This window comes from Onychomys torridus, chromosome 1 (assembly GCF_903995425.1).
Source record: "Onychomys torridus chromosome 1, mOncTor1.1, whole genome shotgun sequence".
NCBI lineage: Eukaryota > Metazoa > Chordata > Mammalia > Rodentia > Cricetidae > Onychomys > Onychomys torridus.
The window spans coordinates 83,171,470-83,196,388 of NC_050443.1; the positions used below are offsets into that span (position 1 = coordinate 83,171,470).

At 46.1% G+C, this 24,919-nt stretch overlaps 3 protein-coding genes across 3 annotated transcripts; all 3 read right to left on the reverse strand.

Annotated features, from left to right (window-relative positions):
- Positions 1-1,459: 1,459 nt before the first annotated feature.
- Positions 1,460-3,292, reverse strand: Ubqlnl (ubiquilin like). The gene is given in 1 exon segment (XM_036177005.1): positions 1,460-3,292. A coding segment is annotated over 1 exon segment (1,833 nt).
- A 6,894-nt stretch (positions 3,293-10,186) lies between these two features.
- LOC118582511 (olfactomedin-4-like) lies at positions 10,187-17,365 on the reverse strand. Its single transcript, XM_036185454.1, has 6 exons — positions 17,294-17,365; positions 15,365-15,517; positions 14,403-14,627; positions 14,052-14,217; positions 13,517-13,676; positions 10,187-10,937 (listed from the first exon to the last, which is right to left on the reverse strand). The coding sequence occupies exons 1-6, from the start codon at positions 17,363-17,365 to the stop codon at positions 10,187-10,189; spliced, it is 1,527 nt and encodes a 508-aa protein (XP_036041347.1).
- A 2,061-nt stretch (positions 17,366-19,426) lies between these two features.
- Positions 19,427-20,434, reverse strand: LOC118576800 (olfactory receptor 52D1-like). The gene has a single exon (XM_036177006.1). It carries the CDS (start codon positions 20,432-20,434, stop codon positions 19,427-19,429), a length of 1,008 nt encoding a protein of 335 aa, XP_036032899.1.
- Between the last annotated feature and the right edge of the window lie 4,485 nt (positions 20,435-24,919).

The window sequence follows — 24,919 nt, forward strand, 5'->3', positions numbered from 1 at the left end:
GAACATAATGGTATAAAAAAACAGGAAGATGATATCATACCCAGAATGGATGATATGTAACTGTCATTCCAGCACTTGGGGAGGCAGAGGCCAGAGGATTACAAGTTCTAGGCTAGCCTGGGCTACATACAAAAGCTCATTTCTATCTATATCTATATCTATCTATCTATCTATCTATCTATCTATCCATCCATCCATCCATCCATCCATCTATCCATCTATCTATCTATCTATCTATCTATCTATCTATCTATCTATCTATCTATCTTGGGCTGTTTATGTAAGTGAGACAAATAGGATGTAGCTATAATTTGTTCCTTGAGTATATTTTCGATAGGTTGTAGTGATGAAGTAGAGTCTGGAAAGAGGCAAACTAGAAGAACTGGAACTTTGTGAACTTGCTGATGATGATAAACTCTAGGCCACTTTGGGATACAAGAGAGTCTGTCTCTAAAACAAAAAAACAAAGCAACAAAAAGAATGTTTGTTTTGTCTATTTAGTTAATGCCTGAAACCATGCCAACTTATTATATTACAGCAAGAGTGTATTGCTTAATAATTGAACCATAATTGGTTGTGTATCCTGCCAGGCAGGGATACTTTAATCAAGGCAGGAGGAGAAGATGGGGCTTGATGAAGTGCATCAGGCAGGGGCAATGTCCCATGGAGGGCTGGTTGGGCGTGTGGGACTCTGCAGTTCATGAAGGTGGCCAGGAGCTGTACCTCTCTGATTGATAATAGAAGACAATTCACAGTCTACTTCTTGTTATCATAGAAGTAACAATCAGTAAGAGACCCCAATTATAAATACCAACATCTCATTTATATGTGAATTCCTCCTACCTGTATCTATCAGGATCTATCATTACTCTTCTTCAAGTTCAATTCAGTTTTAAAAACCATGCCTAAATATCAATCTTAAGACTAAATATCTGGGCCTATGTGATGTTTCCCTTTATTTCACAAGTCTCTCCCACAACACATGGTCTACTCTTGTACCTCTAGGTATCTGTGTATATCTATCTGTGTATACACATCCTAGGTTACACTGACACTTGAAAATTATATAATCAACTGTGATTATCTATCAAAACAACATGAATAATGTATGTGTTTGTGTATCTGTAGGTAAAACAAAGACATCAAACACATTTTGTTGATTTCCTGGGGAGGAGGTGCACCAAGCTGAAGACCAGCTTGGTCTGCATAGAAAGACTCTATCTCAAAAAAAAAAAAAAAAAGCAAGGCAAGCCTCAGATGAAGTAGGTGTAGCCCTTTATTGACAGATTCTCCAGCCATGACCAGTGATCTAGTATTCAGTTGAGCAAGCATTGATTGATTTTTTTTTTCCTGTTCCAGGACTTCTCCCAGTTGGAAGCATCAGGAAAGGTAGGAAAGACAGATGAGGTGGTCAGATAGGTCAACATGCAGGTTGAAAAGAGATGGGGAGACACGATGGCTACATTCCCTGAGCTCTCTTGAGCTTGTGAATAGCAGCATTTGTGTCACCATCAGTAGCAATGAGTGCTTGCAGATTGGCAGTATAATTCACAAATCCCATGGCCTGGAGCTGCTCCATCTGTTTGCTGAAACGAACCTCAGGGGCTGGAAGGGAACAGGAAGGGTCTTCAGATAGGGGCTGTAATCTCTCCTGGGCTGTTCCAGATTTGGGGCAGCATTCAGGCCACTGAGGCTCAGCCATGTCTGGCACATTTGGGGTCCAAGGCACTGTATCAGTGTTGCTACAGCCTGAAGGAAAAAGCCAACTTAGACCCCATAGGTAAGGTTCAATGCATGGCAAAAGAATAGGAGCCTCTGTAGCCAACAGATGCAGACCATGCTCAATTTGCAATATTGCCTGTGATGCTTTGGGGTTGGCTAGGGCTAAAAGCAAATCAGAAAGTTGTGATGACTGCAAGGATGGGGGAGATTGTGGCCTCCACTGTTCATTCTGATGGGGCATATTCATAAGCAGCAGCATCTGAGCTGCCATGTGTGGGTAGTTCCTAAGCAATTGGATCATTCCTCCTGTGATCTGAGAGCTGGTCTGCTCATCTGACTGCTGGATATCTCCCTCTAACCACTGGTCAGAGCTACCTAGAGGGATGCTAGTATCCTTATCATCTTCCTGAAGCTCCTGAGTGACTGCTGTGCTGGGTAAGGCTGAAATCCCAGCTGTCTGCTCAACAGCACAGACATGGCTGTGGCCCTTGGTGGTGACTGTGGCTGGATTTTCCTTGGAAGCATGGTTGGAATTGTTTAGAGTAGCATTTGTTGGGGTGATTGATGATAATCCACAAGAATTAGCATAAGTGACTTGGGCAATAGGGGGTTGGTCCCATTGTTCCTCAGATGGCGGTGGTGATAGAGGAGGAGTCTGGACTTGTTCTGGCACTTGTCTAGCCAGAAGGGCTGTAAAAGAGTTGCCCCCTAAAAGATGTTGCATGCCATTGAGCATTTGGTCACTGAAATCATAGCTCTGGCCCAGGGCATTGTTCCCATTTGGAATTGTCTCAAAGCCCAAGTATGGCTGTGGGTTGGGTGGATGCTCAAGGTTCTGTGCTGGCTGATAAATCTGCATGATCTCTTGGATAATGGCAAGGTGCCTGGCCAGCTCCAGAGTCTGGCATAGGATTTCAGAATTGTCAAGGAGATGGGAGACTTCTGGGTTCTGCTGTATCAGGTCTTGTGCATCTGGATGTTCTGAGATCAGCTGACGCATCAAAGCTACACTGGACAACATTCTCTGAACACAAAGATTCTCCAGCATTTGTATAATATGCTCTGAACTATCCTCTTCTGGGTTTTGAGTACCCACCTTGGGTGCATCAGACTCCATGAGGAGAGATGATTCCACTTTGGTTTGACCTGTGCCTGCAGATTGGCACACCCTACTGCTGTTTTCTTTAGTGCTTCCGTCTTGATGGCAGGGATTGTTGGTTAACAGGTTCCGGAAAGAATGAGGCAGGAATCTGGAGCCATGCTCAGACTTGATGACCACATGGATGGTATGGCCATCTGTGATGCCCCTCTGGCTCAGTATGTCATGGTCTTTGAGGAGGCGGCCCATGAAAACCAGTACCAGTTGGTCCATTTGGCATTTGAAGTGAGCAGATAGCTTCTCTTTGAATTGCCTCACTGAGGTGTCACCAGCTACTGTAAAGTTGTTCTGGTGGCCTGGTGTCTTCACAGTCACTCGAATAACACTTGGAGAGATATTCCCATCTGCAGGCACACCTGCAGGACGTCTGCTCTGGGGCATCCTAGGTGTTCAAGGGATGATATGCGGCATAGACCTTAGTGGGTAGCAGATGGGGAGCAGGCAGACGCCAGGGCAGAGAGGTGAGGGCAAGCAAATGGTCCTGCTGGCCTTCGTTGCAGGTGTTATATTCTGAGATCATAGGTTAGTTTTTCTTGATGCCCCCAAAAATGGATGAATGGGCTAAATCCAGTATTATTCGATGTTGTGCCCTCACCCCAGTTCTCCAGATGTGGCCCAGCTGAGGCCCGGCGTGGCTACTTACTCATACTTGGCACAGAGTGGACTAAGTGGTGATGGCCCTTCACAGCTTCCCCATCCCCAAGGACATGACCTGTTCAAAAAAGAAATATTGTGATGTCAACTTAACCCTCACAATATGTCATGATGAAGTGGGATATATAAATCTGCGAGAGTGTGGGGTGTCTCTCTCTCTCTCTGTAATAAAACAAATTAGGGTAGTTTTTCAAAACTAGAGATAAAATTTCCTAGTAAATAATAATAATTGTAGTAGTAATTGAGCAGATATAGAATATGTGTTTTTCATAGAGCTATGTGTAGATTCCTCTTTGGAATGATTAGGCTTATTGTATAAAGTGTTGGATCTGCTGAAACCATTAAAAAATAAAATTTGAGCCAAGTGGTGATGGCACATACCTTTAATTCCAGCACTTGGGAGGCAGAGGCAGGAGGATCTCAGTGAGTTCGAGGCCAGCCTGGTCTACAAAGCAAGTTCAAGGACAGCCAAGACTATTACACAGAGAAACCCTGTCTCAAAAAACCACAAAAAGGAAAAAAGGGAAGGAGGGTGAAGAAAGCTCATTCCAGAGAGTGAGAATGGAGTCTGCATCACAGGAAGTGCATATTAACTTTGCTGATGATCTGGACAAAGTAAATGTTAAGAAAAATGGAGATTAGAAGTTATGAGACATGCCTTTAATCCCAGCAGCTCTGAAAGCAGAGGCAGGTAGATCTCTATGGTGAACCTGGTCTACATAGTGAGTTCCAGTCCAGCCAGGGCTACATAGTAAGACTTTGTCTCAAAAAATAAATTAATTAAATAAAATAATATTTTTAACTTTTTATTGATTCCTTGTGGATTTCCCATCATGTATCCTGATCCTACTCATCTCCCTGTCTCCTCCCTTCTGCCTTCTGCCCTTGCAACCTCCCTGCCAAAAAAAAAACCAAAATTTTAAGTAAAAAAAGAAAAAAAACAAATTTTTAAAAATCTCAGCATGCATATACACAATGGAGTACTACTCAGCAGAGAAAAACAATGACATCATGAAGTTTGCAGGCAAATGGATAGATCTAGAAAAAAATCATCCTGAGTGAGGTAACCCAGACTCAGAAGGACAAACATAGTATGTACTCACTCATAGGAGGATACTATATGTAAAACAAAGATGACTAGACTGCTACACAACTCCAGGGAGGCTACCTAGAAAAAGGGACCCTAGGAAAGACACAAGGATCACCCAATGACAGAGAAATGGATGAGATCTACATGAACAACCTGGACGACAGTGGGAGTAATGAAGGGAAAGAAAGCTTAAGGGAGCAGGAGACCCCAGCAGGATCAAGAACAGAAAGGGAGAACGAGGAATAACAGACCATGATAAATGAAGACCACATGAGAACAGGAATAGGCAGAGTGCTGGAGAGGTCCCCAGAAATCCACAATGATACATCCTCTGTAGACTGCTGGCAATGGTTGAGAGAAAGCCTGATCTCACCTAGTCTGGTGATCAGATGGCCAAACACCCTAACAGTCGTGCTGGAACTCTCATCCAATAACTGATGGAAGTGGATGCAGAGATCCTCAGCCAGGCCCCAAGTGGAGCTCCAGGTATCCAATTGTCGAGAAAGAGGAGGGACTGTAAGAGCATGAATTGTTGAGACCAAGATTGCAAAAAGCACAGGGACAAATAACCAAATGAATGGAAGCACGTGAATTATGAACCAAAGGCTGTGGAGCCCCCAGCTGGATCAAGCCCTCTGGATAAGTGAGACAACTGAATAGCTTCAACTGTTTGGGAGGCATCCAGGCTGTGGGACCAGGACCTGTCCTTAGTGCATGAGCTGGCTGTTTGGAACCTTGGGCTTACACAGGGACACTTTGCTCAGCCTGGAAGGAGGGGACTGGACCTGCCTGTACTGAATCCACCAGGTTTAAATGAATCCCCAGGGGAGTCTTTGCCCTGGAGGAGATGGGAATGGAGGGGAAGGGATGGGGGGAAGGTAGGGGTGGGGTGGGAGGGGGGAGGACAGGGGAACCCATGGCTGATGTGTAAAATTAAAACACAAATATAATAATAATAAAAAAGAAAAAAATCTCAGCATAGAAGGCATAGTATGGCCCAGTGAGTCACACAGTTTACCCTTTAGTCCATACATCTTTACCTGTAAGTGTTCATTCCAATGAGTCATTGGTCTGATTCAAGGCATCTGGCTTCTGTTACACCCTCAATACTGGACCCTCACTGGGACTCCTCTTGGAGATCCTGTTGTTGCCCTGTGTCATGGACCTCCCATCGCTTTGGATCTGCAGGTCCAGCCCCTTCACACACTCCAGCAGTTCATAGGTGAGGTGGGTGATGGGGTGGGCTAACTCATAGTCCTGGTTCTGGGCCCTGGGTGTTAGGTGGGCTGGCCAGACCACCAGCTTTCCCTCATTGTCATGACCCAGGCAAGCTCTGCACCAGCTCACTCACCCAATATAGCAGACAGCAAGGAGCAGAGCCAATTCTCCTGCTCTCACACCCTCAGGTCCATCTCACCCACACTCATACCACCAGGGCCAGCTCTACTGCTTTGCCTAGTCGAGGTGCAAGGCCCAGATTGCAGCACTTGGTGAGGGGCAGAGCCAGCTACTCCCTTCTCATGCCCTCTAGGCCAGCTCTCCCACCTGTTGCAGGTGGCAAGAAGGGAAAGAGGGGGGTGTATTTCCCTTACCCTTGCCACCACATGGCCTACAAGGGAGAAGGAAGGGGCAGCTCACCTGCTCTCACACCCACAGGCCCGGCTCACCTGTGCCCCGCCAACAGAGTCAGCTCTAGTGTGCTGCCCAGGTGAGGCGTCATGCTTGCCTTCCCGTGTGCTGCAGCTGGTAAGGGGCAGGGCCAGCTCTCCCACTCTTGTAACCCCAAGGCCAGCTGTCACTTGCCACAGGTGGCAAGGGGAGAGGGGAAGTAGAGCTTTTTTTTTCCTTATTTATGTCACCACATGGCAGGTGGGAGTAGGAAGGGTGTCAGTCCTCCTGCTCTCATACCCACAGGCCTGGCTCACCTGCACCCCTGCCAACGTGGTCAGCTCTATTGTATGGCCTCGGTAAGGTGCACGGCTTGCTCTCCCATGTGCTACTGCTGGTGAAGGGCAGTGCCAATTTTCCCACTTTCATAACCTCAGAGACAGCTCTACTAACCCACCACAGGTGGCCAGGGGGAGAGGAGGGGAGGTCAACTCTCCTTCTCCACCATATGGCAGATGAATGGTGGGGCCAGATCTCCCACATGCATTTGCAGCACCAGAACACCTGCACCTCTCATCAATGGGTTCAGCTCTACTGTGCTGCCCCAGAAAGGTTCAGGGCCCACTCTCCTGCATGCTGCAACCAGTGAGGGGCAGAATCAGCTCTCCCACTCTCATGTCCCCAGGACCAGCTTTTCCCACCTGCAGTAGATGGTGAGGGATGGGAGACGAAGGGCAAGGGGGATCTCTCCCTCACCCACGCCACCACATGACAGACCATGGAACTAGTTCTCCAACTCTCAGGTTGGCTCACCTGCTCCTATGCCAGCAGGGTCAGCTCTACTGTGCTGCCCTAGGGAGATACAGGGTCTGCTCTCTTGAGTGCTGGAGTTGGTAAGGAGCAGGATCAACTCTGTGCAGCCCTATCCTCATTTCTTTCAGTAGTAACAGGAGCCATGGATATCAACATAGACCACGGCAGCAACCCAAGCCCAGAGGACACCGTGACTCTGGATGGCAGCGCAGGCTACTCAGATCCATATGGCCCTGGCAGAGGCTCAACCCTCAGACACTAATCTGGCTCTAGGTGGTGGCCCAGGCCCCTGATGTCTGTGTGGTCCTTAGTGGCACTGTGGAAATAGACATCAATACCGATTCCAACAGTGGGTGAACCATGGACTGAGACAAGGTCCTTGGCAATAGCATGGATGTCACCATGGCTGGGATGTCAGTGCATGAAGGAAAATCAGGCCACGTGACTCAGGCGAGCCAAAGATACCCATGGGGCAGCCTGAGTCCTCATGGTCTGGTCTACCTGGAGATATCCACTGGCTGCCTGGTGCCTTGTGACCCTGGATGGGTAAGTGCCATTATGATAAGCAAGTATATGGTGGAGAAATGGGAGAGAAAGGAGGAATGATTAGTGTGCTGTGGTAAGAGGCAGTTTTGAAGAATGGGGGATGGTGAAGAATGGGCTGATACTGCTGGCCTGCTTGCCACCAGGGACCAGGGTGATGCCTGGGCCTGGGATGCTGCCTAGGGCTATGTCTGGGTCCATGATCCTACTGTAGCTAGAGTCTGTGGTGATGTCCATGACCTGTGTTACCACAGGGTATTATAGGAACCTTGCATGTTGAAATCCAAAGGCTGTGCTGAGCCAGTGCACCCTTACTGGTCCAGGGATAGCTGGTCCTGCTCTTCACTGGACATTGCAGCATGAGAACTTGCCTTGACGCCCCCATGAGAGAGCTACCACCACCCCCTACACATACTCAAGAGAACTGGCCAGGCCCCACCCCTCACCATGGGCATGGGACAGCTGGCCCTAAGCTGCATGGGCCTAAGAGAGCTGGCTCCACTCCTCTCCTGACAAGGATGGTCACAGTGGCCTAGACTGACCAGCTCAGCTACCACCCAGATCCACATCCTGGGCCTTGATTTGGCCCACCCTAACATCTACCCCATGCTGGAGGGACTGGTCCCACAGAACAATAACTGCAGGATCTCCATGACTCTGGGCCATAGGATATCCAAGAGGAGTTTCAGTGAGTGTCCAGTGATGATGGTGTGCCAGAGGCCTTGAACCAGACCAATGACTCATTGTAGTGAACATTTTAAGGGTGGGGCTGATTGGACAACAGGGTGTACTGCATGGCACATCGCAGCTCCTGATACCACTAGAATGAATGAAGAAGTGTGGAAAGACTGAGGAGCAAGGTGGTTTTTTATTTATTTTTTTAAATTAATTTGGAGGGTAGGAGTTCTTCTGGGGAGACATGCTGCAGAGGTGAAGGGTAAATATGGAGGGACTGGGAGGTGAGCAGGATTGGGGTATATGATGTGAAATTCCCAAAGAATCAATAAAGAATTATGTTTTTAAAAAATCAAAGGGAGGGAGGGAGGGAGGGAGGGAGGGAGGGAGGGAGAGAGGGAGGGAGGGAGGGAGGGAGAGAGGGAGGGAGGGAGGGAGGATGGAAAATGAAACAAAAGTGAAAATGTGAAAAGGAAGCCACATTTTCCTCTGAGGTCTAGACTGTGGGATTCTAGACTTAAGTGAGAATGTGCCCATGAAGTAGGTGAAGATTTTTTTCTTCTCTGGGAATTAGGGGTAGAACTGGTCAAGAAGGCTTTCTGTAAGGAAACCCCCAAAGTAGAGGTGAATAGGCTGCTATTTACCACACACTTTTTACTCACATAATTTACACATCTTGGTCTCTCTATATGCCATGATAACATGTTTTTTGACTGACTGAGTTCAAGATCTTTGCTCAGTCTTAGCTGAAAACACCAAAGAGGGCAGGTACCTCCAGACCAAGTGGTAGCAGTGAAAATGGTTAGCACTGCATTTCCTAAGAGGAACAGGCTCCAGCAAGTAAAATGGCAAGATTCTCAGGACCCCAGATTCTTGGAGCTAGTATTTGACTGTTTTTCTTAGGAAGCTCAAATTATTAGCAGACAAGTTAGATATCTGCATGAATACTTATATGTAGAATTATTACATATACAAATCAAAAGTGCACATGTTCTAGGATTCATGTTTGTGAATATACACACAAAGAAAGTGCATGCATCCTCTATGACTGGGACAGCTTGGCAATCTGTGTTTATATAGCTGCCTAGAAAGAGGGGAACATTGTGTGCACAGATAAGGAACACACAGAGAGTTTGAACGCATGTTCTCGGGGCATTGAAGAGGGGAAAGAAAGCACAAACACATGCTAGGAGACTTCCTCCGATCACACCAACAAGTCTTTATTGAGAATGTCTTCATCCACACTCCAAACCATATCCCATGCTACTTATCCTAATTCAGTTGCTAACCTCCTAGACCAGGGTCAGGCCTAAGTGCCTCTTTTGATTCTCCTCGAAATTGAGACTGGTTGAGGGCAGTGAAGAACTTATCTTCAGACGAATATTCTACCCCCCTTTCTCTGCACGTTTCAGGTGTGTGGAGTTATGAAGGGAACTTCTGCACCCCACTCTCAATACCAGCTTCCATGGATCTTCTATACTGGAATCAGATGCACTCAACTTGACCCTGAGAATGAAAGGTCACTAAATCCTAGAACTCTAGGAACTATCCTGGTAAGTTTTAAAGCATGATGCCCAAACATCAGAAAGGGGCAACATTTCTCTAGCTAATTTTTTTGTTATTTTTTAATGCCAAGGATTGAATAATGAGGTTTTTCCCACCCACTGTGCTAAGCATTAAATGTAGGGCCTGGTGCATGCTAAACACATAATTTATCACTCTGCTACCCTTTCCAAACCCTCTCTAGCAAATATTGTCTTTTGTTTTTCAATCGAATCCTTGCAGGCCATTATTAGTACCTTAATGTGTTGATTGAGATATTAATTACATACAGAATTAAACATAATCACTGTATCTCAATCATTTGGGTAGATGGTTATTAAAGGAGTTGTCCTTCTAGAGGTGAGGAAAACAATATACTTTTATGAGTACTCTGATAAGTCAGAGTATCCTGGCCCAGAAGGTTTGTTGAACTTGATAGGTTTGGATGGAGCTGAAGCCCCAGGAGGCCTTTTAATGGGAGAGCTTGGCAGCTTTTCCTTTAGTGTCAGGAAGGTGAGATCATAATTTATTAAGAATCCATCATTGTAAACATAGAGCTTGTGGTCCCAAGGGCAGTAATTGATGCCATGCAGGGTTTCCAGCATCTTGTCCAACAGGATGCTGAGGTGGTGTTCCTGACTAGTGGTCGTGTCATAAGCATAAAAGATCTCCTCTTGACGAGTGCTTAGTGAGCGCAAAGCATAGAGCACCCCACAGGCCATGAAGGCCCCTGAAAGAGCAGGTTTATACTGGCTGGTATACCAGGTTTGCTCAACTTCTAGGGTGCTGTCATTGAGACGACTTATTACCAGGTTACCCTTGCTCTCCTCTGTGGCATAGAGCACCCACAGCCCCTTCTCATCACCAGCAAAATCAAAGGTAGTCCAAGGCACACTAGCATATGAGAAGCGGTTGTTGTAGGTGGCACCAGGCAATGGTCGTCGCAGCACTAGGGTGTTGGAAGAAAGGTCCACCTTGGCCATGTCTCTTGTGCCATAGTAGTTAAAGTACATGAAGTTCTTGTACACGGTATTGCCGCTGCCGTCACCATAGCCCATCTTCCACTGCTCATAGTGCTTCAGCAGCAACAGGTCATCATAGGACCTGTGCAGCCTGTAGTAGTCAAAGTACCTAGGCCAAGCCCCCCACATCAGAACCATTCAGTGACAGCAGTAACCAGAGTAGTTAAAAAACTATGAAAATGATCAGCCTCTCATGCCCAAATGGGACATCCATAACACAACCCCAACCATCAAGTCCTGGGAACACAGCAGAAGCAAGAGTGGAAAGATTAAGTACAACAGCCAAAAGACAAGGAGTACTGCTGTGTCTTTTGGCCATGACAGGAATGTTTCACCCATGAACTCACAATGATATGGTTACCTACATAAGACCTGCACTAGACCAATAAATACCTCAGCATAGATGTGGGAAAGGTTTATGAGGCCTTAGCCTTAGGTGGAGAGTTACAAGCACTTCACAGCTGTGGAGGGAAGGAGAGTCTGTTTTCCTCAGGGGCAAACCCCCTAACAGATTGCCCATGCCCAAGTGGTCAGTCCTATACACATGTACATATGGGAAACACTATTGGACACAATACACTCTGTGTGTGTGTGTGTGTGTGTGTGTGTGTGTGTGTGTGTGTGTGTGTGTGTGTTATAATTACAGAAGAAGAGGACATAAATTTTAAAGGGAGATATGGGGGATATACAGGAAGAACTAGAGGTAAGTCAGGGATTGAAGGATGTACATGATGAAAATACATTGTACTGGTTATGTGAAATTCTCACATACACAAAAAAAATAAAACTGGGACGCCTCATGTGCCAGTTAAGAGCAGGGACTTTGGTGTCAAATGGTATTTTTAGTTCATCTTTTTCTTACTATATACTATGCCAAAATAAGTAACCATTTTAAAAAGCAATAGCTATGGTGTCTGCTTGCCAAGTAAATGCACATTCTCATTAAATTGTACTGAAAACATAATATAAGGCTAATTTTACTCTCAAAGATTAGAGGGCTAGGTCTCAGAAAGTTTAGGTTCTTTCCTCAAAGTTACAGAGCTTATAAGTGAACCCTGACAAGAATAACAAAAGGATATACTTCACTGATTGTGAAACGTGACCTAGATGATGAAAATAATAAATTTAGTACGGTGTTGATCACAAAGAGCAATCAACAAAGAGTAGATGATCATTCTTTATGGACACCCCCTGTAGCAAGGCTGCACTACATTCCACGTGCCAGCGAGATGCAAGTGCCCTGTAGTAGACTATGGTTCTAGAGTTAGGTTCAAGGAGGTTTCAATAAAATCATTCTTAGGTTATAAACATCCTCATGTCTTAACATTGGGCAGTAAGTTCGAAACTACCAGTTAGCATCTTGAGAGTAACCAGAGTAAAGGCTTGCTGGTGTGTCTTATGGGATACACAATAGGAGCTGGCGAGTATTATTATGATTAATGTTCATCTTTCAGAGAAGCTTCAAGTGAGGCTCTTTAATGGCTGGTTCCAATGACTTGCTGCTCAGTTAGGTCCACACCACACTTCCACATTCACTGACTTTAACCAGAGTAAATTGCACCCACCTTCCTGGCCAGGCTGGCCTGTGGAAGGGCTCACACACCTGTTCATTGACTCATCTAGCCATTCATTTACAAACACTTGTCAGTGCCTACTGTAGTAACTCATACTGTGTCATGAAATTTCATGAAGTTTTTCGTATATCTAATTATCGTCATGTTATATACGGTCAAGAGTGGTTCATCCACCTTCATACGGTGACTGATGGAGGCAGGTTCAGGGATCAGAGGCCAAAGCTTGCAAGGTTCTGCTGAGGAGAGGAAGGAGGGATTGTAGGAGCCAGAGAGGTCAGAGACATCAGAGGAAAACCCACAGAAAGAGCTAACCTGGCTCATGGGAACTCACAGAGTCTGAACCAACAACCAAGGAGCCTGCATGGTACTGACCTAAGCCTTCTACATATATGTGATGGTTATGTAACTTGGTCTATTTGTGGGACTCGTGGCAATGGGAGCAGTGCTGTCCCGGTGCTTTGGCTAGCTTTGGGAACCTATTCTTCATGTTGGATTGCCTTGCCCAGTCTAAATACAGGAGGAGGTGACTGGTCTTATGGCAGCTTGATATGCCATGCTTTGCTGATGCCCATGGGAGGCCTGCCCTTTTATTAGCAACAGAGAAGGGTTGGATTGATGAGGGGAGTGTCCAGGAGAGGGGGGAGGGAGTGGGAGGAGAAGAGGAAGGGGAAGCTGCAGTTGGGATGTAAAATGAATAAATTAATTTTTAAAAAGAAGTGGTTCATCCATCTGAAGTCATTTATCATAATTACAATATTAAAAACTATCCTTGGTATAAGCTTTACTGCAGGTCTTAAGGTTGACCGGGATCATCATCTGAAGTTCTAAGCAGAAAAATTAGGACTCCAAAGCTAAGGTATAGAAGACTTTGTCTTTGAGTTGGGATAAGACTTTGGTTCATGATAAAATTAAGAACTGCAGAGCAGCGTGGGCCATACATGTCCCATAGGAAGTACTGGGTGGCCATCTGCCAAGTCTAGGCTACACTTGCTGGCCCAGCAGCAAACATAAAACAAAAGAATCCATGCTAAGGCTACTAGGAAACCAGTTGGGGCCAGGTTAAAGTACATATGGAATGGACCCAGGCACAGAAAGTTTGTCATCTAGGACTCACCTGCCATCAGCACGCAGAGGAGACACCCAATAAAGAGAAGAAGTTGGATTGGGTGCTGAGTCTCGGCCCCAGGCCCCTGCCTTGTATGATAAACCCCTCCAATTGAGCTTCAGCACAAGGGGTCTGCTCACTTTCTGTAGGCCTCCATGAGTGCAGGAACCTACAGGGGTGAGTGGTCAAGATATGAGCTAGGCCCAATGTATATAACCCAGAGACAGCAGAGAATGAAGTATAATTAGCACATGCGTGCTAGAGAGCATGCTCATGCAAGTGTATACATAATCATACAAATAGACTGATTTTGGGTGAATAGTGATGAGTGCATGTGCCTGGGTATGAGAAGTATGAATGACTGCAAATATGTGGGTATGTCCATGAGAAGATACCAATCTTCATATAACCAGGAAACTGAAGACTTATTCTTTATCAAGATCTTTACTGGCCCCCATTAGCCCCTCAATCTATTATAGCAATTATGCATTTGGCCCAGTCAATGGAGAAATAAAATCTTGGGAAATTCAGTCTGTGAACTCACCAGGAGCCAGGGGTGGACCAGCATAGCTGGAAGACTGTTCCCGTTCCTTCTCCCTCTCGCACTCACTTAGTCGGCCCTCAAGGATGTCTACCTCCTCTTGGAGAGTACGGAAGCTTTGGTAGTCAGAGTCAGCCAGAAGCTTCAGGGTCAGACTGGCATTAGTGACCTGAGGGAATGAGATCCCAGGACTATGGATCACAGGGTGTCCTCAAGCTCAACTCACACTGACATTTTTTTACGTTCAGAGTCTTCTCCAGAAAGAAGAGGTTTTGGAAAGTGTTGAATAGATATCTAACCAGGTAAGAGAAAGGCTGTGAGAGTAGGGGAGGGCTCTTTAACCTATCTACACACCTGGTTCTGGAGTTGTTGGAGGAGCTCTGTGGCCCCACTGACACCTGCCTTGGCCTGAAGCTGGGCCACCAACTCCTGTGCGCCTTCCAGCTCCAGGCGTAGCAGGCTGAAGGCTGGGTTGTCATACTGGGACATAGTGACACTGGGATTCTTGGACTCTAGCATGTGACTCAGTTCTAGAGTCTGGCTGTCTTGATCTTCAGTGGTAGAAGCATACTCCTTGGCCTGGTCATGAGAGGATAGGTTTATAGTTCCTCTAAATGTCAAGGAGCCTGACTCTTCTCATCCATTCATATCCACCGTATGTCTATATCTTTATTTAACAAAAGTATTATCCCCCATTTCTTACCTGAGGACATTCAGGTCCTTGTTTTTCTGAAGGCAAAAAAAAATTCCACTTATGTCATTCATAGAACCCTTTAGAGGCATCCCTTAAGACTAGTTAGATGAGTAAAATATAAACAATACCAACTTCCAGTCTGCCCATATGTCATTAAGCTTCCTTAGGAGATCAGCAAGTAAAGTTTGCTAAACCATTAGCCACCCTGGACCACAGATATAATAGTTCCACTCACTTGCCCTTATTATAGTCTCAATGCCAAGCTTTCCAGATCAACCCTCCACACGACACTTCTATTTCAGTTCTCTAACACAAATCTCTGCTCCTCCACACTGATCATTCTGCTTTCAATCCTTTGATTGGACTATATATGTGTCTGTCTTTCCCACTCTAGTTTTTCAATGGTTCTACAACCACTATTTTATCTATTAATGTGAGAAGCTCCTGTAAACATCTACAAGCCATGCTTTACTGTTATTGCTACTGAAGACCATAAGAATAGTACCAAATTTCCCTTTGATCCTAAGGATCATTGCCATAGACTCGTTCCTAAACTGAAGCCAGTAAAGGACATGCTTATAAACCTACTGCCTCAACTCCAGCACAATGCTCCAGCACTCACCCTAGACAGCTGTTGTTCATACTTGCCAATGAGATCCTGTAACGTACTCTGTAGTTGCTCCAGCTGCTGCAGGAAGATAGAGTTGTTGGGCAGATGAACCACACACTGGAAAGTGCCACTCTCATCCATGGAGTTTAATGCACTTCTCACCAGCTGCAAAAGCAGGGTCATAGGCACACTGAGGGCAGTGAAGCACACTGGATCACCAAATGCTGTTTGCAAAAGGGAGGCAGGAAAAGAGGCCAGCCCCACTCTGGGATGATGGAGAACACTTTGCATGTAGGTATCTTACTAACTGCCTAGAGGTTTCTCTGTTGGGAATTTGAGTTACTTTTAATTTGCCAGAATTGAAGTTTCAGGCCCCTTCTACCTTCCATTATTTGACCACTCTCACCCTGTATCATGAACTGAATGGGTATAACTACACTCCGCATAGCTGATTGCCAAGATTTCCTTCATCTGTGGGAGAAGGCAATGCTTTCTGCCTTCAGAAAAGCATTGAGGCAGGCTGAAGGACCTTCGGTTCTTGACAAAGACCCCACTCTTGGGATTTGGGAGACCTCCACAACCTCAGCTTCTCCTGAAGAAAGCAGGTAGAGAGAGTTCCTAATCATTAAGGGAAGCAGCAGGAGGAATCTGTGTCTGAATCCAGATCTATCACTCACAAGAACATAGCACAAGGTGAGTGGTGTTCCATGAACTGCAGTTGAAAAATCACAAGGGTCTGAGATTAAAAGAATCTTACAAAATCACGTAATTAATAACTGACAAGGCTGATTGCTTCTTCAAAGTTTGACATTTATTCTAGGTCTTGTGCTCTTACATCAAAGGCACCTACACAGCTCTTAACTACGATGGGGTGGGTCAGCATAAGCCAAGAAGGTGAGGGCAGGAAGGAGCTCCCTTGTCTCAGTGAACCAGAGCAAGAGGGCAGCGACTCTATGGCTAAGAGACACATAAGTTTAATTCTTGGTACCCTTGCATAACATGACTGGCTCATATCCAGTTCAAATCCACTGATTCTAGGGCTACATTTCCTGTTTTTTCTCAACATTGCATATGTAATCTCTCTGTGTCCCAGTACCTTCACATGGATAGTGATAGAAATTGTAGCATTTTCCCTATTGTTTTACTTTAAATAGGTAGGTAGGTAGGTGGATGGATGGATAGATAGATGATAGATACATACATACATACATACATACATACATACATACATACATACATACATGCATACATACACAATAGACAGGTAGAGCACTTAAGATAGGGCCTGCCTGCTTAGAATAACTTAGATGTGTTATTATAATTCATTGATTCTTTCTCCATTTTGTTTTGAAGCTGAATAAGCTAACACTGGATTAAAAACTCCTTACTAAATTTTAGACTATGCCCATGGTACCAGCTGGGGTTGGCATATGGTCCCTGTACTTCTCTGAGAATTTTTACCCTCCCCATATCTTTCTGAGCTCTGTATGATGCCCATAGATTATTCTGGCCATGTCTTCAGCCTGAAACTCACTCACAATAGTATTTAGATTTAGACAGAAACTAAAATAAAGCCACTTAATCTATAATGCCTTGGGCTCACCAGCATCTTTATCTCAGGAAGAGTATGCCCTGTGTTGGTAGAAAACAAGGACTTGTAACAGCAGGATGTACAGTCCAGAGTCTGTCTGTCTCTCTGTCTCTCTCTCTCTCCTCTGTGTTTATCTCTCTCTTTCTCCCCTCTCATCCTATGCCCATACTACGCAAGGGACAATCAGCAAAATGGTGTCCCACCCTTCGTTTCTCCTCCTCCAGTTTTCTCGATCTTCACTCTTGCCAGGGACCTAGGAATTCTTGAACAAAGTGAGAATGGAAAAAGAGGCCAGCCCAAAACATAGAACTATCTCTCTCCTACATGATGCCTTCACCCTTTGCCTGTACCTGAGGCTGTCCTGGAAGCACCAGGGGCAGCAGCAGTAGAAAGGAGGCCAAAAGAGGTGGCTCAGGCTGCATCTTGGTCCAACTGTAGGTATTGGGTAAGTCCCTAGGCTCCCCTGAGTTTTTATCTTCATTGCAAATGAATAGTCTCAGTAGGAGGAGACAAAGATTTCAACATCAAAAGGGCTAAGATATGTGGAGGGTCTTGAAGGACAGGAAAGGGGGGGTCATAAAAAAACTGGCAACTTCAAACATGGGTGGAAGTGGGTTTCCTCTATGAAAACAGGGTTGTCTTCATCCATCCCAGAGATGTGTCCCCACCCTGCCAGGCCCTCCTATACAAATAGATTAAAGCAAACCTGAGACATCCAGAGGGGCCTTGGGATGGGCCCCTTTCAAGGGGGATTATGGTCTTTTCCTCAACTTTCAGGGGGAGGAAGGCTCTAGGAGGAAATGCAACCTAACCTGTTGAGTTTAGAACAGAAGCCATTTACTTAACCACTTAATCATGTCCCTTGGATGGGGGCCAAAGTGTGCCCCTGGGGGGATTGCTTAAACAACACTGCCCTATTTTGCCCTGTTACAAACCTTCCCTCATCCTTAGCAGCATGCCTCCTCCACTACCCTGTGTACTCTAAACATTTCCACTCTACCTCTCCTCCAGTGCTCTCCTAGTCTACCTACTCCAAATGTCCACTGCCTCTGCTGCCTGTGCTCTAAGAAGTCTCCATGCCACCAACAACAGGAGGCTACCAAGCCTCAAGTTCTCTAACCTCTCAAGCAGATATTCCTATAGAAAAGGAAGAGCCTGGTTCCTAAGACCTGGACAAGAAATCACAGCTCAGGGCTCTCACTTTTGACTATCCTAAATCTCTCCCTCTCTTTCTCCTCCTTGAGTACTTACTTCTCAAGTAATGTGGAGTCTCCCATTGCCCTGTGCCTGGGAGATACTACATTTCCCGGGACGGTTGCCATGAAGGGCTTATCATTCCATTTCTGCTGAGAAGGTCGGTATCTATAACTGCTAGCGGCTGTCTACTGTTGCTTCCTTACTTCTCACAGTGCCCTTACATCCAGATACTGTAGCCACTTAGCACCGAGGCCCTCTGACTACTCTCATCCTTTGAGTCTACCTGTGCTGTATACCTGGTTTTAAAAAGGCACATGAAGTTTCCATTTCCTAGTCTAGAAAGGCTCCAAGAACTGACCTACATATAATTCTGAGGAATTACATTACATTACAATATAGGATAATCTTCTCTGTAAGGTTACGTTTTATCTTGGTTTACAGATTCTCACTGTCTGGCTCCCTACTCAAAACCAGAGATTCATTCTCCATCAAATCCTGGCTCCTGACCTTTTCATCCAGGAATCACAGAGGTTGAGAAGACAGCCTCTGGTTATCTTGGGAGTTGGTTCTAAAAGCAAACGTGCACATGCCATGAAAACATCTGGGCTGAGGATCCAATTGGACGTCACTAGATCTACGTTTTATAGAAGAACAGATGGAAGGGAGCCTGAGTAGGAGAACAGCCAGGGCAAGAAGCATGACGGCATGAGCTGTAGTCATTTTCCCCATCCTAGCAAGTTTAGCTAGCAAATGACACGGGGTGAAAAAATCAGGAACTCCCTCAAATTCTGATCAGAAATGGGAAGCCTCCTGGGTAGGCAGCTCCAGCACTGTCCCCTCCCCAGCTCTCCAGAGCTCAAGGTATTAACCACCCAGGTCAGCAACCAAGTTTCCAAAGCTCTGTTCCTTTGTCCACATTATACTATTTCTCCAGCTCCTCTGTCTTCCTCCTTTCAGCAGACATGGGGTTCTTGCTTAATGCCAGTTACCTTACAAAGGTACCACACAGAGCCACATCGGACCAGCCTGACGCTGTGTAGACTGATGGAAAAGACTGTAGTCTTGTGGGTGTGTCCTGGGCCTCCTTGTGTGTCACCGAAAGGCTGAAACTCTTCTAGATTTTTGTAACTTGTCACTAGAAGTCAAAACAGAGCCATACGAAGTAGACTGTGCAGGTGGAGCTGGGTAGGGAGAGGTGAGTTTGGTGTACTCTGCCTTCCTACGTGTTTGAAATAGGTAGTGTGGTCATAGCACCACCTGATGGCAGATGATGTCAACACTTGGGTTCATGTAGATAAAGTGTGTGGGATGGCTTGACTGTCGGTGCCCACCTTTCTCACTCTTTGAAGCAAATGCCTAAGCCTCTGAGTGATCTGCTTTGTGCGCACTCCATAGACCACAGGATTAAGTGCTGGAGGAACTACCACATAGAGATTCGCCAATAAAATATGGATGTGGCCAGGAACTGTGTGGTGGCCAAATCGGTGAGCCAGGAAGGAAAAGAGAGCAGGTGTGTAGAAGAGAATAATGACACCTGCATGGGACCCACATGTACCCAAGGTCTTGTGGCGGGCACCAGGAGATGGCATGCGACAGACAGCATTGAGTATGAGAGCATAAGAAGCACCTATGAGCCCTAGGTCCAGGGCTGGAGAGAGCAGTGTGGTAGCCAGTCCATACCAGATGTTGGGACGTGTGTCACCACATGCTAGACGAGCCACACCCATATGCTCGCAGTATGTGTGGGGCAAGGCCCGATGCCCACAGTAAGGGAGTCTCTGGAGAAGGACCACAGGGGGCACCATGACACAGGCACCACGAGTCACAGCTGCTACAGCCACTATACCCACCACACGCTGGCTCAGCAAAGCCCCATAGCGTAGAGGCTGGCAGATGGCCACATAGCGGTCCACTGCCATGGCCAGCAGCACTGAAGACTCAGCAATGAAGGCCACATGAGCAACAAAGAGCTGAGCTAAACAGCCCCCAAAGGAGATTTCATCTGACAAGCCCCAGAGCACAGCTAGAGCTTTAGGCACTGTGGATGTGGCCAGAATCAAGTCAGCAGCTGCCAGAAGCCCCAGAAGCTGGTACATGGGAGCCTGGAGGGTTTTGTCCACTGCCACCAGCCCCAGAAGAAGTGTATTCCCTACCAAAGATGCCAGATACAGCAGACACACGGGCACAGAAAGCCAGGCATGCAGGCGCTCCAGTCCTGGCACACCCAGCAGGACAAAGGGCCCAGGCCCAGAAAGTGTCTGATTGAGGTTGAGCAGTGCAGGATCCAGCTCCATCTTCTGCTTCCTCTTGGCTCTGTCCCTGCAGGGCACAAAGGAAGCCTGTAAGCGGCAACTGTAGTTCTACAGAGATTTTGGTGAGGTTACGGGTGGGGGAGGAAAGGGAAGAAGTAAGCTGCTTCAGGTCACTATGCCATGGACTGCTATACTGAGCAATGAGTTTCCAGACAGTATTGAGGGTTTATTAGCATTTCCACATGATGGATCAAAGAATTTGGCATCTAAGCGATTAACAGACATGCAGTCACACAGTTGGTAAACAGAAGAGGTAGGGTTTGAGTCAAACCTCATCTGCCTAAACACCATGCACTTTTGAGTGTCCTTTACCCTCTGAATGGAGTGTCCCTGCATCAGCCCAGGACTGTGGGGAAGGCATTCTTATTAGGTAGCAGACTATGTCTTCTACACCCCAGGGAAATGCACATCAGAATGGTCAGGATGAAGGAGACATGATGTGTCTCTTCCAATCCATTCACTGACAAATGCTAAGGTGAAGCTCCAGGCCCATGATCCTTTTCCCAGAGTGTAAGCTCATATCCATTCTCCCAAATGTTACATCCCTCCCACTCTGAACAGGATGTTTTCCGGCTGCCCATGACATCTCCTCTAGTTCTGTTCCACAGCTCCAAGTACCTGATTTTGTAGAATGTAATTCTTTCTTTGATCAGTATTGACATCTGAGATTCCTCAAATCCAACTCTCCTTTGTCCATGGGAAGACACTATAGAATCTAAGGAATCAGTTTTGAGAAATCTGGTGCCCACTAAGAATAAAGATCATCAGGTTTAGGGTAGCAGTGGAAGGGACTGGGTGTCTCCATTAGAGTGAAGGAGGTGATCAGATTAAGATAGTGGTGCTGGAGGGAGGGGACTGTGTTGGGGGAGGGGAGATCTCTTTACACAGCCTTGGATAGCATTGAATTGACTGAGATCTACCTGCCCCTGCCTCTAACATGGTGGATAAACCTGAGTCAGGAATGATAATACAAACATGCAATCCCAGCACTTTGGAGGCTGAGGCAGGAACACTATGAATTTTAAGTCATCATAGACTGCCTCAGACACCAACACCAACACCACACACACACACACACACACACACACACACCACCACCACCACCACCACCACCACCACCACCACCAGCAACAACAACCCCCCCAAACACACACACACACACACACACACACACACACACACACACACACACACACCACACCACACCACACCACACAAAACAGCCTACAGGAAAGAACTGCAGGCTAGGATTCTTTGTTCTCTACCTAAAGACCACAGTTTGGTCGTTCAGTTTCCTGCAAGGTACAATCTGGCAGTCTAAGCTGCTCTGTTAGACAGTTAACCTGCAGATTGAAGAACCTGGGGCAGGTGACCAGAGAACAGTTTAGCAGAGCTGTCAAGTTCAGCAGAGCTACTTCCAGGGCCCTCACTCATCCACACAGCCTCCCACGGAACAGAGGTTAAAATCCACATTAGACTTCCCACATGGGAGTCATTGATTAGGAACCAGAGCGCCAAGTCATGGGGCCTAACCCTCTCCCCTGATTCTTCTGGATGCTGAGAACATCCTGCTTGGGCTCCCTTATACAAAGCAGACTACTAAGAACATAATCTATTACTCCCTCAGTAGCTGGGAATGCCTGTCCCCACATCACAGGGTAAGGAAAATCTGTAACCAGGCAAGGGCCTCTTAACAAAGTCCTGTGCTCAGGGTGAGGGCTCTGCCAGTACACATCCTGTTGGCACCTTTCCAAGGACAACTGCTTTAGACCCTTCATAACCATAGCACATACTTCTCCTTCCATTTCCCTCCACACAGCAAGTAAAGATGGGGAGATGGAAGCTGGGGACCCTCCTCACATCCTCTAGAACAGTGGTTCTCAACCTTCCTAATGCTGTGACCCTTTATACAGTTCCTCATGCTGTCACAACCCTCCAATCATAAATTCTTTTCATTGCTACTTCATAGCTGTAATTTTGCTACTGCTATGAATCATAATGTAAATGTCTATGTTTTCTGAGGGTCTTAGGTGACTCCCAGGTTTTGAACCAATGTTCTAGCCTTACTTCTACCCTATGCCTGACTCTTTGCAGGCAGCACTGGACCCTTCTCATTTTCTGCCTGCGTGCTCTGTTCTCTTAATGCCCTGAGCCCTGTCCCCACAAGGGGACTTGTCACCTCAGTACCATTCAGCAAGGGGCTTGCAGGGAAAGGAGAGAAGTAGCACTATTCTCCCTTAGCTCCCAGGACTAGACTGGCTCTGGACTGTGGCAGAGTCCAACGGCATCTCCATGGCAGAGACACTACTGCAGACGTGTCACACCATCTCAGGCTGCTTGCTGGGATAAGAAAACACCTGTACAGAAAGGCTACAGTCACGTAGAGCTGGGGCCACCCAAGATCTCCCAGATCCAGTCCAGTGCTCTTCTTTCTTCCTCATTCCTTGTTCCCTCGTCTCAGGAGAGCAGTTTCCCTGCTTAGACTCTGAAAATCTGGCTGGCTCTTTCCCTTTCTAGAAGGCGTCTCTGTTCGGACTCACATGAGCTCACCTTTACCAACATAAGCTCTGGGGACAAGGGTGCTCCACAAACCAGCTGGGAGCTGAGGTTTGTCCCTACCCTCCGCTGCTTCAGAGACCACGAGGTCGTCACCCATCTCTTCTGTTTTTCCTGGTGATCCTTTTGGGGATGACCTTGGGTTCTTGGAACTCCTCCTTTTCAGGTGTCTCACAAACCAGCTCTTGCCTGACAGGCTTTAAGGACAAGGGCAGCAACCCTCCTGAGCAGAGCGGAGCAGCAGACACATATGAAGTCCAGCCCGATGTACAGAAGAAGGCAGGGTGGAAGGGTTGAAGAAATAAGCTGGAACGCCCTGTTCAGTCTGGTCTTCTTATGATTTAGGGAGCACCAATTAACTCGGAACCCTGATTTCATCCAATTAGGGGTCCCCACCTGATTTTGGAATAAGTAAGGATGCAAATATGGCACCAAATTGTATTTCTCCTGTTCCTGTCTGTTCTCTCTCGTTTCAGCACAATAACAAAATTCAGAGCAGGCTCTGAAGCCCAGGTGTTTAGGTGCAGATCCTACTTCTGCCCCTCAAAAGCTGGGACTTTACACAAGGTCCTCAGCTCCTCTGTCTTCATTTACTTATTTCTAAAATGAGGATAATCATAAATGCATCTACTCACCTTTAATCCCAGCACTTGGGAGGCAGAGCCAGGCAGATCTCTGTGAGTTCAAGGCCAGCCTGGTCTCCAAAGCGAGTTCCAGGAAAGGCACAAAACTACACAGAGAAACCCTGTCTTGAAAAACTATAAATAAATAAATAAATAAATAAATAAATAAATAAATAAATAAATAAATAAATGCATCTACTCTGTGTGCGACTTTGTAAGGAGTGAGATATATACATATTATATATATATATATATATACATATATACACACACTTATACATATATACATGTGTGTGTATATATATATGAAATGTTACCAATCTAAAGAACTGAGGACATAGCTCAGTGGTAAAGCACTTGCCTAGCTTGTACGAGACTCTAGGTTCAAGCCCCTGGAGTAAAAGAAAACTGAACAGACCATAAATCAAAACTCACACATTATTGAGGGCTCAGCAGTGACTGTAATGTGGAACACTCAGCACACGTTAAACATCGTTGCTGTTGCCATCAGCACTTCCATCACTCCGAGAATCCACCCTTCGGAGACCCTCCCTACTGCACTCTTAGTGTGCTATGGGATAGGCTTTTTTTGTTTGTTTTGTTTTTCAAGACTGGGTTTCTCTGTGTAGCTTTGGAGCCTTTCCTGAAACTCGCTCTGGAGCCCAGGCTGGCCTCGAACTCAGAGATCTGCCTGCCTCTGCCTCCAGAGTGCTGGGATTAAAGGTGAGCGCCACCACCGCCTGGCGTGATAGTCTTTTGATATAACTTAAATTAAAAACAAAACATGAGTTGGAAACTGAAACAAAAATTTTGAGCAGTCAAATGGGTCTGAACTTATTTGTTCAATTGATTAAAAGGGAGAATAAAAGATTTTGATTCCATTTTCAAAAAAAAAGACCTCCTTTGGCAATAGAACCTGTTGGGATTAGTCTGGTTATAAGACCATTGCTAAACAAAATGAGAAGCATGGGATATTGCCCTCACATGCCTCACTGACTTACCATTCTGACACAAAGCAGTGAGACACAGGAGGAATGATAATGCTTTGTGGCAGATTCTCAAAGGTGAGAGAACAGTGGCCCTTTGTACAGCAGGAAACTAAGCGCAGAATGTCAAGGGGCACGTACAGGGCAACGCAGCAATGGAAGCTTACTCAACCTGCTCTCCTCTGGTTCTGAGAAATGAAAAACAAAAAAATCTTAACAACCCGTTTTATTAATTTTGACCTTCAAGTGTTGAGCTCAAGGTGGAAAAGATCCAAGGAGAGGTTATAGGGAGGCTTTGTTAC

Bases quoted from the DNA above. Each gene is read 5' to 3' on its own strand.
- LOC118582511 (XM_036185454.1), bottom strand. From the start codon at position 17,365: ATGCAGCCTGAGCCACCTCTTTTGGCCTCCTTTCTACTGCTGCTGCCC. The intron at 14,218-14,402 runs GTGTGTAGATAG...TCATTCCCTCAG, and splicing joins TCCAACAACTCCAGAACCAG to GTCACTAATGCCAGTCTGAC. The intron at 10,938-13,516 runs GTGAGTCCTAGA...GGCTTGGCCTAG, and splicing joins CCTCTGCGTGCTGATGGCAG to GTACTTTGACTACTACAGGC.
- LOC118576800 (XM_036177006.1), bottom strand. From the start codon at position 20,434: ATGGAGCTGGATCCTGCACTGCTCAACCTCAATCAGACACTTTCTGGG.